Here is a 17368-nt window from a genome sequence, read left to right on the forward strand (position 1 = left end):
CTGCCCCCGGGTTTACTCCGACCGAGAGTTTACCAAACAAACCATAAACACATGAACCTCTGCGTTTCACTCACTTTAAAAACGACAAAAACAAGCCCACGTTTTCCACCAGGAAGAGCTTTAAGGCCAGACTTTGCAGCTGGATCGTGATGCACAGATGTGGATTTGGAGCTTCTGCTGTCGTTTAGTGGCGTAAATATGACGGGAAGACGATGTGTGTAAAGTGTGGAGCCTTATGGAGCGACTAAAGTGCAGAAAAGGGAAGTAAATGCCTGATACAATGAGGCCCCCTGCTGGTCACAGGTGACACTGCAGCGTCCACAGCTCACTGACCTCAGGGCCGGTCTCCTTCGCTCGGACTTCACTGGTTTCCCATCATGCACCTGCCGCTCTGGACCTGCAGTCATCGCAGTAACAGCAGTAGTAGTAGTAGTAGTAGTAGTTGAAGTAGAAGTAGAAGTAGTCGTTATATCGAAGCCTTCAGGTCGAGTCTTCGTGTTGTCATCTGTCCTGGGGAAACACAAAGCTCTCAGTGTAAACCTCCGGCTGAACTGACGATATTTACACTCAGGTACTTTAAGTTTTTAGAGTTAAACACATTTCGGGCGCTTTGCAAAAATGTGGCTTGATTATAAAGGTGGGAAATATATCGTCTGTAAGAGAATATGTGAATGTACATCAGAGAGTTTATCTCCAACGTCAAAAAATGTGGGTGGAAAAAAAGAAAAATGGGAAAAAAATGAGGAATAATGTAAAAAAAATGGGAGAAGTCGCCAAAAAAAAGGGGGAAATATGGAGGAATAATGTAAAAAAAAGAAAAAAAAAGCGGGAAATATGGAGGAATAATGTAAAAAAAAAAAGGAAAAAAAAGGGGGAAATATGGAGGAATAATGTAAAAAAAAAGAAAAAAAAGCGGGAAATATGGAGGAATAATGTAAAAAAAAAAGGGGGAAATATGGAGGAACAATATAAAAAAAAAGAAAAAAAAAAGGGGGAAATATGGAGGAATAATGTAAAAAAAAAGAAAAAAAAGGGGGAAATATGGAGGAATAATGTAAAAAAAAAGAAAAAAAAGCGGGAAATATGGAGGAATAATGTAAAAAAAAAGGGGGAAATATGGAGGAATAATGTAAAAAAAAAGAGAAAAAAAAGGGGGAAATATGGAGGAATAATGTAAAAAAAAAAAGGGGGAAATATGGAGGAAATATGGAGGAATAATGTAAAAAAAAAGAGAGAAAAAAAGCGGGAAATATGGAGGAATAATATAAAAAAAAGAAAAAAAAAGGGGGAAATATGGAGGAATAATGTAAAAAAAAAAGAAAAAAAAGGGGGAAATATGGAGGAATAATGTAAAAAAAAAGAAAAAAAAGGGGGAAATATGGAGGAATAATGTAAAAAAAAAAGAGAGAAAAAAAGCGGGAAATATGGAGGAATAATGTAAAAAAAGAAAGAAAAAAGCGGGAAATATGGAGGTATAATGTAAAAAAAAAAGAAAAAAAAGGGGGAAATATGGAGGAATAATGTAAAAAAAAGAGAGAAAAAAAGCGGGAAATATGGAGGTATAATGTAAAAAAAAAAGAAAAAAAGCGGGAAATATGGATGAATAATGTAAAAAAAAGAAAAAAAAAGCGGGAAATATGGAGGAATAATGTAAAAAAAAAAAGGGAAAAAAAGGGGGAAATATGGAGGAATAATGTAAAAAAAGAAAGAAAAAAAAGCGGGAAATATGGAGGAATAATGTAAAAAAAAAGGGGGAAATATGGAGGAATAATGTAAAAAAAAGAGAAAAAAAAGGGGGAAATATGGAGGAATAATGTAAAAAAAAAAAGGGGGAAATATGGAGGAAATATGGAGGAATAATGTAAAAAAAAAGAGAGAAAAAAAGCGGGAAATATGGAGGAATAATATAAAAAAAAAAAAAAAAAAGGGGGAAATATGGAGGAATAATGTAAAAAAAAAGAAAAAAAAGGGGGAAATATGGAGGAATAATGTAAAAAAAAAGGAAAAAAAGGGGGAAATATGGAGGAATAATGTAAAAAAAAAGAGAGAAAAAAAGCGGGAAATATGGAGGAATAATGTAAAAAAAGAAAGAAAAAAGCGGGAAATATGGAGGAATAATGTAAAAAAAAAAGAAAAAAAAGGGGGAAATATGGAGGAATAATGTAAAAAAAAGAGAGAAAAAAAGCGGGAAATATGGAGGTATAATGTAAAAAAAAAAGAAAAAAAAGGGGGAAATATGGATGAATAATGTAAAAAAAAGAAAAAAAAAGCGGGAAATATGGAGGAATAATGTAAAAAAAAAAAGGGAAAAAAAGGGGGAAATATGGAGGAATAATGTAAAAAAAGAAAGAAAAAAAAGCGGGAAATATGGAGGAATAATGTAAAAAAAAAGGGGGAAATATGGAGGAACAATATAAAAAAAAAGAAAAAAAAAAGGGGGAAATATGGAGGAATAATGTTAAAAAAAAGGAAAAAAAGGGGGAAATATGGAGGAATAATGTAAAAAAAAAGAAGAAAAAAAGGGGGAAATATGGAGGAATAATGTAAAAAAAAGAAGAAAAAAAAGGGGGAAATATGGAGGAATAATGTAAAAAAAATAATTGGAAGAAATGTAAAAAAAGAAGAAAATAATGGGGGGTTCAGAAAAAAAGGTGGGATTGGAAAAATGTGAAAAAGAAGAAAGGAAGGGAAGAAATTGGGCAAAAATAGAGAATAATTGAATACTTTTGTTTTGTCTGTTTCTGCAGCACATGTTTTCAGTATCGCTTCATCTTTACGCCTGTGGTCAAATATTACTACTTCATGAAGGTAAAGTACTGAAGTATTTTCTGTCGTGTGATCGTCTTTACCTTTTTGCAGCGGTTTCCTCTTCGACGCTTTTCAGGACTTCGTTTTCCGTGGCGAGCGCCGTCGGTCCCGCCTCCTCGTCCTTCAGACTCTCTCTGCACAAACAAAGACTTCAGGGCCGGAGAAGCAGAAGAAGAAAAGACCTGGAGGAAATGACCATATTTGGATCACAGCGTCCTCCCTGCTACACGTGGATACCGAACATGTGAGTCACTTCCTGGATAAACCTCAGTAAAACCCGCCCCGGTGGTCTCGGGTTCGTACCCTCCTGGCGGCGTCTTCGGGACTCGAGCCGCGTCGCCGTTTCCTCCGATGACCACGTGGACCCTCCTGACCGCCCGGCTCTGGTCGGACAGGACCGTCAGCGTGGAGAACTGGCAGCGGTCGCCGTGGAAACCCGGGCGGCAGACGCAGAGGTTGGGGGCGCGGCACACGGCGGCGTTGTGGCACCGCGGGAGGCACCGGGCTGGAGACACACAATAACACACAATCACACACAATACAATAACACACAATCACACACAATACAATAACACACAATCACACACAATACAATAACACACAATCACACACAATACAATAACACACAATCACACACAATACAAAAACACACAATACAATAAAGGTACGACTGTTCAAACATCACGACGAGGAAAGTAAACGCTGCTCCCTTAACATCTTAACTCCCACCTGAACGGATCCTCTTTTCTCCAGTTTGGCTTTACCCTAATCTAAAAGCTTCTTGGGAAAAAAGCACCAAAACAGCCACAAAATGAGAAGAAAACAAGGATGTAAACGCAACAAAAAAGAGACAAAAATTCAACAGAAATATGACAAAAATTCAACAAAAAATTAGAAAAATTCAACAAAAATGTGACAAAAATTCTACAAAAAGTGACAAAAACTCAACAAAAAAATGAGAAAAATTCAACAAAAAATGACAAAAACTCAACAAAAATGTCACAAAAATGAGAAGAAAAGAAAGAAAGAAAAAACATTCAAAAAGTGACTCAACACAGCAACAACGCGAGGAAAAAGATCAGTTTTGTGGGTCTTAGCTTTCAAATGAGGTGTTACACAGGCCTATATAACAGCCAAAGAGGACAGAATGCATTTGTTTTTGGCGGGGGGTAAGAGGTTAAATATTCCGTACTGTGAGTCCAGAGCAGGGACATGAGTAATCTGAATAAATACTCAAGATCTAAAAAAGTACTTGGAGAAGATGTTACTCGAGTACATTTGAGCGAAAAAGTCAGATTTATTTTCAATCAGAGACGAACTATTTAAAAAAATGTATTTGTCACTTAAGCTCTTAACTCCCGCCTGAACCGAGAGCATTTTCTCCAGTTCAGCTTTACCCAAATCCTGCAGGCCAGTGTGACACCTCATTTGAAAGCTAAGATCTACAAAACTAAATTGATCTTTTTCCTCACGTCATCAGATTTTTTTCCCATCATTTTGGGGGGTTTTCAACTAATTTTTTTCTTTCATTTTTTTTTCACCTTTTGTCACATTTTTGTCATTTTTTTGTGACATTTTTCATCATTTTTTAATTTATTTTTTGGTCAAAGTTTTCTCACTTTTTTGTCACATTTCCACCATTGTTTTCGTCTCAGTTTTGTTGCTATTTTCACACCTTTTTTCAGAAGCTTTTGGACTGGGGTAAAGCCAAACTGGAGAAAATGTGCTCGGTTCAGGCGGGAGTTAAGGGTAGGGCTGCTCGATTATTGAAAAAATAATAATCACGATTATTTTTGTCATAATTGAAATCACGATTATTCAAACGATTATTTGTTGCCTTTAAAAAAATCCATCAAAAAAAAGACAAAAATCCATTTAAAAAATGACAAAAATCCATTTAAGAAATGACAAAAATCCATTAAAAAAATGACAAAAATCCATTTAAAAAGTGACAAAAATCCATAAAAAAATGACAAAAATCCATTAAAAAAATGACAAAAATCCCCCCCCCAAAAAAAAAAAAAAAAAAAAAAAAAATAGAAACAAATAATTATAATCGATTTTTTGCGATTATGCTAATTTTGTAATCGTTTACTGTTGTAATCGAAATCGTAATCGAATTTCGATTAATTGCACAGCCCTAGTTAAGGGGTTAAACATTTACTCACAGCAGAAAAAGTAAATTATTTTTACTCATGTAAGAAACAGATTCTTCATTATAAAGTTACTCAAGTAGAAGTAAAAAGTACTGCATGATAAGACTCCTCTTCATGGGGTCATTTGTATCGTTTTAATGTATTTGTATTGATGTGAAATAAATCTGTTTCTTATTTAACCTCTGAACTCCCACCTGAACAGAGCATATTTTCTACTTTGGCAAATCTAAAAGCTTCTTGAAAAAATAAAATAATCTAAATAGTGACAAAACGAGACTTAAATGATGAAAATGTGACAAAAATGCAATGAAAAAGTGACCAAAATGTGACGAAAAATGTGATGAAAAGTGACAAAATTGCATAGAAAAAAAGACAAAAAAGTGACAAAATTTGATGAAAAATGTGACGAAAAAATGACAAAAATGTGACGAAAAAATGACAAAAATGTGACGAAAATGTGACGAAAAAATGACAAAAATGCGACAAAAATGTGACGAAAAAATGACAAAAATTGGACGAAAATGTGACGAAAAAATGACAAAAATGTGACAAAAATGTGACGAAAAAATGACAAAAATGCGACAAAATTGCATTGAAAAAAAGACAAAAAAGAGTAAAAAAAATGACCAAAAAGTGACAACAGTGACGAAAAAGTGACAAAATTGTGGTGATTTTTTTTTTTTAAAGCAAAGAAAAAACGGCAAAAATGCAGCAAAAAAGCAAATAGTGATAACAACAACGAGGAAAAAGATACATTAGAGCCATTTTGTGGATCTAAGCTTTCAAAATGAGGCGTTTCACAGTCGAGGAGCTTTAAGATTTGGGTAAAGCCGAACTGGAGAAAAAGTGCTCAGTTAAGGCGGGTGGTAAAAGGTTAAAAAAAAGTTACATTTTCTCCAAATACTTTTACTTGAGTAACATGATTAAAAAGTAACGTTACTCTTAAGTAAATGTGTTGTGTACTTTACCCACCTCTGTATTAGGAGTAAATCATTTGTTTTATTCATAATAATAAAAATAAAAATAATATCATAATTCAGACCAAACAAACGTCCCTTTAACGCCCGCAGAACCACGTGACCCTCAGGCCTTTATCTAATTCTCTCACACTTACCTTTAAAACACGCTTAAAGTCACTTTATTCAGATTAAAGGCAGATTATTGGGCCGATTTTCGCCTGTGTGTCCCGCGCGCGTGATCGGCCGATTTTAGATCAGGCACGCGCTGGGGCGACCACGTGACGGAAGGACCCCGCGTGCAGCGTCAACAGCCAAACAAGGACACGGTTTCACCGGAGAAAACGGTGAGATTCAGGCTTTTCAGGCTTTAAAGACACGAACCGGAGCCGCGGGGGTTCAGGCGGGGCCCGCCGGTCCCGGTCCGCCCGGGGGGGGGGGGGACAGGGACCGGCGGGGGGGGGCGAGGGGGGGTCACCAAATAACTCCACAGGCCCGTCATGTTTGGGCAGATCAGGAAGAGGGAAAAGGTTCAACAGTGTTTGAATGTTACAGGAAAACTGGATCATTTAGGAAGAACATGAAGAAAAGAGGCAGTGAAGCAGGAAAAGCTGCAGGAAACTAGAATATTAAACTATATATAACTAACTATATATAACTATAATGTATGTTTTCACTGTGTGAGGAGAGACTCTTTCAGCTTTGGTACATTAAAACACATTAAAGTACATTAAAATAAATAACTGTAAAGCCTTCTCCAATAAAGTCTGTCTCATCTTTTCTTTACCTGATTTAATTCAATCCAAACTGTTTCTGTTTTTTGGTAAAGTTCTCAACTTAGAGGGTTTATTTTAACTCCCGCCTGAACCGAGAGGATCTTTTTCCTCACGTCTTCAGATTTTTTTTCCATAATTTTTTTGTTGGTGTTCAACTCATTTTTGTAGCTTTTTTGTCAATTTTTTGTATTTTTTTTTTAATTTTTCGTTAATTTTTGTCACATTTTTGTCCATTTTTTAATCAATTTTTTTGTTAATTTCTTGTGACATTTTTGCCACTTTTTCATACATTTTTTCTCACTTTTTTGTCACATTTCCATCATTGTTTTCGTCTCAGTTCTGTCGCTGTTTTCTCACCTTTTTTACAGAAGCTTTTGGATTGGGGTAAAGCCAAACTGGGGACAATGTGCTCGGTTCAGGCGGGAGTTAAGGGGTTAAAGTGAATAAACTTTCACAGATACTGAAGCGTCTCACACGGGCTCCCAGACTAACTCAGGCACCATCGAAGTTATCTCCTCTTATGCTTTAGGGCCTCATGATACCAGAGGTGTCCCGATCCCCACTTTGAGAACCGCTGCTCTAATACATAAGACCAGGTGTTATTGCAATATTAGCTGCAGGAAATCCATAAAGAAGAAGAATATACAGCTTCCATTTTCCTTTACACAGTCTAAAAAACTTCAGGCGTTCAGGTTTAATCATGAGTTTCAAATGATTATTAAAAGTACAATATGTTTGTGAAGTGATGACGTCATCGCTGCACGTCTGTGTCCAACATAACTTTTCACTGTGATGGGACGTTTCAGCAGGAGATTCAGATAAAGTTGTGTTTACTTTAAAGTAGGGCTGAAACAACTAATTGATTATTGAAATAGTTGTCAACTATTTTAGTGATCGATTAATTGTTTTCTAGTAAACACAGACTTAAAAAGAGCAAAAGTTACATGAACATTTTTTATTTTTGATGGAAAACTACTTTGTTTTTCAAGTTCGGGTCTGTAGAGTTTTGTACATTGAAAATGTCATAGATCTGTCTGTGTCTCATCCAATTAATAAAGCACAACTGGCACTAAGAGCCTACAAAAACACTTTACCGTTTAAGTTTACTCCATCAACATGTCCTCAAGAGATGCCACTTTAGCTTTATGTGAGTAAAAATAAATGAAAAAATACAATTTTCATACACCATTCACAGCCAAGCGATTAATCAATTAATCGTAAAAATAATCGGTAGATTAATCGATTACCAAAATAATCGTTAGTTGCAGCCCTACTTTAAAGACTGAATATTGTATAGTTTCTTATATTACTGGTAAATGGACGTATGCAGCGCTTTTCTACCTTTATCAGGCCCAAAGCTTTACAGTGAGGAACCAGCCCCCCCTCACTCTCTCATTCAAACACCAGTGTACACAGACAGGCTGAAGTGTCTTGCCCAAGGACACACGATGTGCATTTGCAGGAGCTGGGATTCGAACCCACAACCCGCCCTGTCACTCTTCACTCTGACCTTGTCGCTTGTGTCTCCAGGGAAATGTCGAAGCGTCTGTTCAACCCGCTGTGGCTGCACTTCAGCGAGTCCACGCCGGGGAAAGCCAAATGTCTGCACTGCGAGCAGATCGTGAGTCGCGGCGGCTCCGAGGGCAAGAACCAGAACACCACCAACATCTGGAGGCACCTGGAGAAGCACCACAACGAGCTGTACCGCGAGACCAAGAGGAAGAAGCGGGAGATGGAGGGGCTGCCCTACGACGAGGGCGTCCCGGCCCCGCTGCCCCCCCTCAAACAAAAAACAACCCAACCGTCCCACAAGTGGAAGGAAACGGACGCCAAGTCCAAGAGGTTAGACAAGCTGATCATGGAGATGTGCAGCACGGACGAGCTGCCCTTCAGCCTGGTGTCGGGCAGAGGCTTCCAGAGGCTGCTGAGCGAGCTGGAGCCGAAGTACCACGTGAGGAACATGATTCACTTTACTCCAGGGGTCCCAAACGCTTGGTCTGGTGTTCCCCCTCAAGTCAAATTTTGTAGTTTTTTTGTAGTTCATGCAGTTTTTATGTTTGAAGAGTTTCGTGGCGCTAGGCTAGTGCTAGGCTAGTGCATGTCTATGGTATCAGCTAGCCTGCATTACAAACAGTGTGACCCGCTCCACAGAGCACCTGAGGCAAATCACTTATAACACCAGACTCACCATATAAATGTTTGTGTCCATAGAATCATTTTAACCATTTTGCATTTAACCTCTTAACTCCCGCCTGAACCGAGAGGATCTTTTTCCTCACGTCATCAGATTTTTTTTCCATCATTTTTTTGTTGGTGTTCAACTCATTTTTGTAACTTTTTTGTCTTTTTTTGTCACATTTCTGTCATTTTTTCGTCATTTTTTGGTAATTTTTTTTGTCACATTTTGTCACATTTTTGTCATTTTTCCGTCAATTTTTCCGTCAATTTTTGGTCAGATTTTTATCCATTTTTTGTCATTTTTTTGTCAATTTTTTAATCAAATTTTTGTCACATTTTTATCCATTTTTTTTGTCCATTTTTTTAAATCAAATTTTTGTCAAATTTTTGTCATTTTTTTGTCAATTTTTTAATCAAATTTTTGTCACATTTTTGTCATTTTTTCGTCAATTTTTTCGTCCATTTTTGGTCACATTTTTGTCATTTTTTTGTCAAATTTTTATCAATTTTTTGTCATATTTTTGTCATTTTTCCGTCAATTTTTGTTCAATTTCTTGTGACATTTTTGCCACTTTTTCATACATTTTTCGTCACTTTTTTGTCAATGTTTTCTCACTTTTTTGTCACATTTCCATCATTGTTTTCGTCTCAGTTTTGTTGCTATTTTCTCACCTTTTTTCCAGAAGCTTTTGAATTGGGGTAAAGCCAAACTGGAGAAAATGTGCTCGGTTCAGGTGGGAGTTAAGGGGTTAAAATACCTTATATTTGAGCAGCATCAGCTTCGTGGTTGTATAAGCTACGCAGCGGCGGAGTGATCTGCTAGAAAATAGTCCCTCAAAATGCGATCATTCATGTGATGCAGGTCAGTTATATTCCAGACATGATAAATTTATATGTTTAGTCTGGTGTTTTAAGTGAGTCAGGTGCTCTGTGGAGCGGGTCACACTGTTTTTAATGCAGGCTAGCTGATACCATAGACATGCACTAGCCTTGCATTAGCCTAGCACCACGAAACTCTTCAAATATAAGAACTGCATGAATTACAAAAATAATATCTCTGGAAATCGGCAACACTCTGGATAACTAGGACATGAGGAAATGAATATCCCTTTAATCTCTAAACATCCGCCACATTTTCTCCAGTTTGGCTTTACCCAAACCTAAAAGCTTCTGGAGTTTACAGCCTGTAGGCCAGTGTAACACCTCATTTGAAAGCTAAGACTTAGAAATAGCTTTTTTCCCGTACTTTTTGGCCAGGGTTTACTTGTTTTTTAATTGTGTTTTGATTCTAATTTGTGGCTCTTTTCCTTGGTCTCTTTTTTGTTGTATTTTCATCCTAATTTTCGTTGCTATTTTGACACTATATTCAAGAAGCTTTTAGATTTGGGTAAAGCCAAACTGGAGAAACTGTGGATAATGTGGTTCCTCCTCAGGTCCGCAGTGAGAGGTTCTACCGCTCGGAGCAGCTGGAGGTTCTGTATAAGACGGTCCAGACGTCGGTGCGGATGCTGATGGCGGCGAAGCGGCAGCAGCCGAGCGTGTCCTTCACGGCCGACTGTTGCCCCGGCGGCGCCGAGTCGCTCATGAGTCTGACCGCCCACTTCATCGACGAGCGGTGGCGGCGGCGCCGGCTCGTGCTGCACGTGAAGGCGGTGACCGAGGCCAGCACGGTGGACTACATCCACCAGTTCTTCCTGCCCGTCCTCAAGTACTGGAGCATCAGCCAGAGGAGGGTGTTCCTGGTGCTGCGGGACGGGGGCGCCGACCTGTCAGAGGAGCAGAGGCTCAACGAGGTCAGTGGGACCACAGGGCAGAGGTCAGAGGTCAGAGGAGGGTGTTCCTGGTGCTGCGGGACGGGGGCGCCGACCTGTCAGAGGAGCAGAGACTCAACGAGGTCAGTGGGACCACAGGTCAGAGGTCAGAGGTCAGAGGAGGGTGTTCCTGGTGCTGCGGGACGGGGGCGCCGACCTGTCAGAGGAGCAGAGACTCAACGAGGTCAGTGGGACCACAGGTCAGAGGTCAGAGGTCAGAGGAGGGTGTTCCTGGTGCTGCGGGACGGGGGCGCCGACCTGTCAGAGGAGCAGAGACTCAACGAGGTCAGTGGGACCACAGGTCAGAGGTCAGAGGTCAGAGGAGGGTGTTCCTGGTGCTGCGGGACGGGGGCGCCGACCTGTCAGAGGAGCAGAGACTCAACGAGGTCAGTGGGACCACAGGTCAGAGGTCAGAGGTCAGAGGAGGGTGTTCCTGGTGCTGCGGGACGGGGGCGCCGACCTGTCAGAGGAGCAGAGACTCAACGAGGTCAGTGGGACCACAGGGCAGAGGTTAAACGAGGTCAGCAGACGATGACATCATCAGTGAACCAGAGGATGACATCATCAGTGAACCAGAGGATGACATCATCAGCTCCTCACATTATGAAACTCTGTCTCCCCTTATTCTCACATGAGTTTGTTTATATGGTCCCGGGGCTGCGTTGCTCCGCCCACCTCCTGCAGAGCGCGGTGGAGGAGGGGCTCCGCGCCCAGAGCGACGCCACCGACGCCATCGCCAAAGTCAGGGCGTGCGCGGGACATTTCCGAGACTCGATCCTCGCCAAACAGCGGCTCCGAGCCGTCCAGCACGAGCTGAACGTCCCGCAGAACGACCTGGAGCCGGACGAGGCCGCGCGCTGGATCTCCACGCTGGCCATGCTGCGGCGAGCGCACGAGCAGAAGCGGGCGCTCAACTGCTACGCGCAGAAGTACGGGAGCTTCACGGCGCCGAGCGGCGAGGACTGGGACCTGATCCGAGCCGTGACGGAGACGCTGTCGCCCGTGGAGGAGGTGGCGAGGGAGATGAGCGACACGGGCTCGTCCATCTCCTGCGTGATCCCGAGCGTGTCCGTGCTGAAGATGTTCCTGCGAGCGGAGAGCGCCGCCACGAGGAGCACGGCGGCGCTGAGGCGGGCGCTGCTGAGCGGCCTGGAGCAGAGCTACGCCAAACTGGAGGAAACCAAAGTCATGGTGCTGGCGACGCTGCTCGACCCGCGCTACAAGTGCAACGTGCTGTCGCCCGCGGCGCTCAGCGTCGCCCCCAAGTGGCTGAGCGAGGAGTACGCGGCGTGGGCGGCTCTTCAGGAGGAAGAGGGCGAGGACGAGGAGAGGGAGGAGCCAAAACCAGGTACGACTGCCCCGAACAAGAGGGTTAAGCACATCTGCATCACATCAGGGGCATTAAAGTCGTTCAAGTGGGAAACAAACTGGCCTCAAATCAGGATCAGGCAGGATTTACTCACTCCCTCTGTACAGAGCTCCACAGTCCCGCCCCCTGCAGTCCTGTTGCTCCGGAAGCAAAAACTCCCCGTCTACACGACCGTCGATTTTCCGAAAAATTCAAATATTAAGAGTTTAACGTCAGTGCAAAAGCTAATCCGCTCTGTAGCAATTCATGACCATAAAATGTTTGATTTCAGTCCAAAAAGAAGACGACATGTTGAAGAAAAGGCAAAGGTACAAGGCTGTGACATCATTCACTTCCTGACTATAGAAACTCCGTATCCCAAGAACCATTGCGACATCGCGCCCGCTGGTCAAGGCAACCAGGTTTTCAGCAAACACGGCCAGTTTCTTTTGCTTTGCAGACAAAAGTTCTATATTATTTCACTGTTAAACAATCTGAATCCTGCTAATGTGAATAAAAATGATCGGTGGTTTGTTTAATTGGATCGTTGGAACATTATTTTGACGTTCAGTGTTAGTCAATATGTTTTCTACATTACAATAAATAAATAAACACGTGTGGGAACGTGAAGCTCCACCAATCAAAAGCCTCATAGAAGATCGTGGGACTCCCGAGCATCCTGGGTAATGTAGTTCTAGGACGAAGGCTCGCAGTTAAACTAGATGGATCTCAGATGTGCTTTTATCACCTGCGTCTGACTTTGCGGTCGCTTTAGAACCACAGAGCTGGATTCAGCCCAAGCTGACGGAGTTACGGAGTTAAAGACTTTATTCCAAATCAATACGGTCTCAAAGCAAGGGGAGGTTTACTTCCGGACCGGAGAGGAGGCGGGACTGTGGAGCTCTATAAACCGTCCAAATCTCTTCAAGTCGTAATAAATCCTTAAGTTCAGTCCCTTTGTCTGTGTATATTTCTCCAGTCTTTAGCCGCTGCTGTCCACCACAAAGGAAACGACCATATTTGGATTCATCTGGGTCACAGCCTCTCCTGCCACACGTGGATACCAAACATGTCAGTATTAGTGAGTGAATACGCGTGGGAAGGACCAGGGAGCGACACGGCCATGTTGGAGGGAAACTCGACAGACTGTATCTTGTGCAGTGACTCTGGTCTGTCCGTAGGTTTGGTGAACGCCGCGGCGGAGGACGAGAAACCCGCCGGCACAGACCTGGTGGAGCAGATCTTCGCCAGCATCCTGGGCTCTCCTCAGCCTCCTCTGGTGGAGCACAGGAGCCCGGAGCTGTCGGGACAACTGGAGCAGTACCTGAACGAGCCGCTCATCGACAGGTAATGAACACCAGGGGGCGGCGGCGAGGCCAGACTCCACGTTAACGGTGTCTCTGCAGGAAGCTGGGCGACCCTCTGGGCTGGTGGAGGAGCAACGTGTCGCGCTTCGACCTCCTGGCGCCTCTGGCTCGGAAGCTGCTGTCGGCGCCTCCGGCCTCGGTGCCGGCGGAGAGGCTGTTCGGCGAGAGCGCGGGCCGAGGGGGCGGAGCCACCGAGGAGAACGCGGAGAAGCTCTACTTCCTCAAACACAACCTGCCGCTGATCGAATACGAGTACTGAGTCTGCAGGGGGCGCTCTCCTCTCGGGAACACGTCAGCCTGTCTGTGAACGGACCTCCCTCTGCACCTCCTGAGGTCCCGAGGCCTCGCCAGGACACGTCACACACAGGTGGACACGGGCGGAACAACAGAAGTGCAGGAGGCCATGATTTAGAAGAGGTTTTTAACCTCCTAACTCCCGCCTGAACCGAGAGGAGCTTTTTCCTCAATTTTTTTTGTTGGGTATACAACTCATTTTTGTAACTTTTTTGTCTGTTTTTGGGTCTTTTATTGTCACATTTTTGTCATTTTTTCGTCAGTTTTTTAATCTAATTTTTGTCTTTTTTTGTCACATTTTGTCACATTTTTGTCATTTTTTTGTAATTTTTTAGTTATTTTTTGTCATTTTTTGGTCATTTTTTGTCATGTTTTTGTAATTTTTTTGTCACATTTTTGTCATTTTTTCTTCCATTTTTTGTCAATTTCTTGTGACATTTTTGTGACATTTTTGCCTCTTTCATCAATTTTTCGTCACTTTTTTGGCACATTTTTGTCATTTTTTTGGCACATTTTTTGTCATTTTTTGTCACTTTTTTGTCTTTTTTTTTGTCGTTTTTTTGTCACATTTTTGTCATTTTTTCTTCCATTTTTTGTCAATTTCTTGTGACATTTTTGTGACATTTTTGCCGCTTTTTCATCAATTTTTTGTCACTTTTTTGTCACATTTCCATCCTTGTTTTCGTCTCAGTTTTGTTTCTGTTATCACAGCTTTTTTCCAGAAGCTTTTGGATTGGGGTAAAGCCAAACTGGAGAAAATGTGCTTGGTTCAGGTGGGAGTTAAGGGGTTAATGCAGGCTACTAGTTACCATAGCCATGCACTAGCCTAGCACTAGCCTAGCATCACTAAACTCTTCAAATATATGGACTGCATGAATTAAAAAATATCAACTACACTGGAAAACAAAGCTCGTGTCGGACACAAACATCTCTGTTCTTTACGAGGTCCAGGAGTTTGACCTAAGTCCCAAACCGTGACTCTAATCCAGAGGAAAATAATCTGAACCCACGGCGAGTTCAACAAACAAACACAGGCTCACCATTTTACAATCCCCACGTCACAGATGTTTAACCTCTTAACTCCCGCCTGAACCGAGAGCATTTTCTCCAGTTCAGCTTTACCCAAATCCTGTAGGCCAGTGTAACAACTCATTTGAAAGCTAAGATCTACAAAACTCATCTAAATGGATCTTTTTCCTCACGTCATCAGATTTTTTTCCATGTTTTTTGGGGGGAATTCAACTCATTTTCTAGCATTTTTGTCTTTTTTTTTTTTTTTTAATCAATTTTTTGTCTTTTTTTTTGTTGTCATTTTTTTCATAATTTTTTTGTCATTTTTTGTCACATTCTTGTCACATTTTTTGTCACATTTTTTGTCACATTTTTTGTCACATTTTTTGTCTTTTTTTAATAAATTTTTTGTCATTTTTTTGTCATTTTTTGTCGCATTTTTTGTCTTTTTTTTAATCCATTTTTTGTCATTTTTTGTCACATCTTTTGTCTTTTATTGTCAATTTTTTGTCTTTTATTGTCATTTTTTTGTCATTTTTTGTCACATTTTTTGTCTTTTTTTTAATACATTTTTTGTCACATCTTTTGTCATTTTTTGGTCAATGTTTTGTCTTTTATTGTCATTTTTTTGTCACATCTTCATCATTGTTTTCATCTCAGTTCTGTTGCTATTTTCACACAGAAGTTTTTGGATTGGGGTAAAGCCAAACTGGAGAAAATGTGCTCGGTTCAGGCGGGTGGTAAGAGGTTAATAACCCGGCCCTTCTGACCCAGGGCCATGTGATCAAACAGACACCACTGGTTTCATTCAAACTGTTTTATCTTTTTGAGTTATTTCATTAACATTTTGACCGGCCTTATGTCAAATATGGCGACAAAATAAAGTTTTTGCTGTTTTTCACTGTTCTGTTTTCTTATTTCAGTTTTACAGGAGGCGGAGACTTAAGCCCAGTGGAGGGTCAGTGAAGGGTCAGTGAAGGGTGAGTGAAGGGTCAGTGAAGGGTCAGTGAAGGGTTTGAGGGTTTGAGGGTTTGAGGGTTTGAGGGTTTGAGGGTTTGAGGGTTTGAAGGTTGATCTTTGTGTGACTCACGTTTGGTGCAGCCTCTGGTTTTGTGAGACCAGCTCCATCCGTCACAGCACCGGCCTCCGCACACGTTCCACCTGCAACAACAACAACATCACATTTAAACTGAAACTAAAAACAAGAGAACTTCAGGGATGGGTTTAGATCAGGGGTGCCCAAAGTGGGGCCCGCGGACCAGGAACAATTCCGTTGGCCCAGCTAGAGAGTGACCTGCTTTTGGTTTTTGGTATGGTTAACTCGCTCCCATTCATTCTCGATGGTGAATCTAGATGCAGTACACTTTTTGGCCACCAGCGTCAAATTAGGGGCGCCGTTTCACTCCTTTCACAAAGTTAAAGGGATGTTTCAGGATTTTTGACATCGGGCCTCATTTCCTAGTTATCCAGAGTGTTGCTGGTACCTGGAGATATTGTTTTTGTAGTTCATGCAGTTCTTATGTTTGAAGAGTTTCGTAGCGCTAGGCTAATGCGAGGCTAGTGCATGTCTATGGTATCAGCTAGCCTGCATTAAAAACAGTGTGACCCGCTCCACAGAGCACCTGAGTCAAATCACTTATAACACCAGACCAACCATATAAACGTCTGTGTCCATAGAATCATTTAAAAGACCTTATATTTGAGCAGCATCAGCTTCGTGGTTGTATAAGCCAGCGTTTTTCAACCTTTTTTGAGCCAAGGACATTTTTTTCATTGAAAAAAATCACGTGGCACACCACCAGCAGAAAATTAAAAAAAAAATGTAGCTCTGTTGCCTATATTCAGTCGTTCTCATCAAAGTGTCTTGAATAGGAACACCATATAGTCTCACTCGCCACAATGCCTCAATGCATCACTAATTCTCTTGTCTCAAAGAAATTAACTACCTGATATGGAAGTGTAATATATGGTTACTGTGCCGATCACTAGACAGCACAGACACTCGAAAACTGTACATTATTTGTGGATAATAATGCATTTGTATTCAAAAAACCAACTAGGTGAAATTGGATAATTTCCCAAGGCACACCAGACAATATCTCACGGCACACTAGTGTGCCACGGCACAGTGGTTGAAAAACACTGGTATAAGCTACAGCGGCGGAGTGATCTGCTAGAAGATAGTCCCTCAAAATGCGATCATTCATGTGATGCAGGTCAGTTATATTCCAAACATGATAGATTTATATAGTGAGTCTGGTGTTTTGACTCAGGTGCTCTGTGGAGCGGGTCACACTGTTTTTAATGCAGGCTAGCTGATACCATAGAAATGCACTAGCCTACCACTAGCCTAGTGCCACGAAACTCTTCAAACATAAGAACTGCATGAATTACAAAAAAAACATCTCCAGAAATGGGCAACACTCTGGATAACGAGGAAATGAGGCTCTATGTCAAAAATCCTGAAATATCCCATAACTGTCTCCCCATTCATTCTCAATGGTAAATATGGATGCAGTACACTTTTTGGCCACCAGCGTCAAATTGGGGGCGCTGTTTCACTCCGTTCACAAAGTTAAGGAAACACTGTTGTGGTGTGTTGGATTATTGCAAAGGTTGCTGAAATCAACAAAGGTCAAGTTAAAGATTGACTTATAAAGAAT

General features: G+C 41.4%; 2 protein-coding genes across 2 annotated transcripts in view; one reads left to right on the top strand and one right to left on the bottom strand.

Annotated features, from left to right (window-relative positions):
* The window catches only part of ltbp4 (latent transforming growth factor beta binding protein 4), a 42092-nt gene extending 41531 nt beyond the window's left edge, over positions 1-561 (bottom strand). Inside the window, 1 exon segment of the mRNA XM_079578080.1 lies at positions 334-561. Within this exon segment, the coding sequence (XP_079434206.1) occupies positions 334-407 (74 nt within the window). The 5' untranslated portion in view covers positions 408-561.
* A 5646-nt stretch (positions 562-6207) lies between these two features.
* Positions 6208-13668, top strand: LOC306979233 (uncharacterized protein). Its single transcript, XM_079578095.1, has 5 exons — positions 6208-6267; positions 8227-8647; positions 10308-12033; positions 13215-13380; positions 13440-13668. The coding sequence occupies exons 2-5, from the start codon at positions 8231-8233 to the stop codon at positions 13657-13659; spliced, it is 2529 nt and encodes an 842-aa protein (XP_079434221.1). The 5' UTR covers positions 6208-6267; positions 8227-8230; the 3' UTR covers positions 13660-13668.
* The last annotated feature ends 3700 nt before the right edge of the window (positions 13669-17368 follow it).

The sequence above is a fragment of the Gobius niger genome (genome assembly GCF_951799975.1).
Source record: "Gobius niger genome assembly, chromosome: 1".
Taxonomy (NCBI): domain Eukaryota; kingdom Metazoa; phylum Chordata; class Actinopteri; order Gobiiformes; family Gobiidae; genus Gobius; species Gobius niger.

What these genes read in the sequence shown, in the direction of transcription:
- LOC306979233 (XM_079578095.1), top strand. Translation starts at nt 8,231, where the DNA reads ATGTCGAAGCGTCTGTTCAACCCGCTGTGGCTGCACTTCAGCGAGTCC. An exon ending in AGCTGGAGCCGAAGTACCAC is followed by an intron (nt 8,648 to 10,307) that starts GTGAGGAACATG and finishes GTTCCTCCTCAG; the next exon opens with GTCCGCAGTGAGAGGTTCTA. An exon ending in AACGAGCCGCTCATCGACAG is followed by an intron (nt 13,381 to 13,439) that starts GTAATGAACACC and finishes GTGTCTCTGCAG; the next exon opens with GAAGCTGGGCGACCCTCTGG.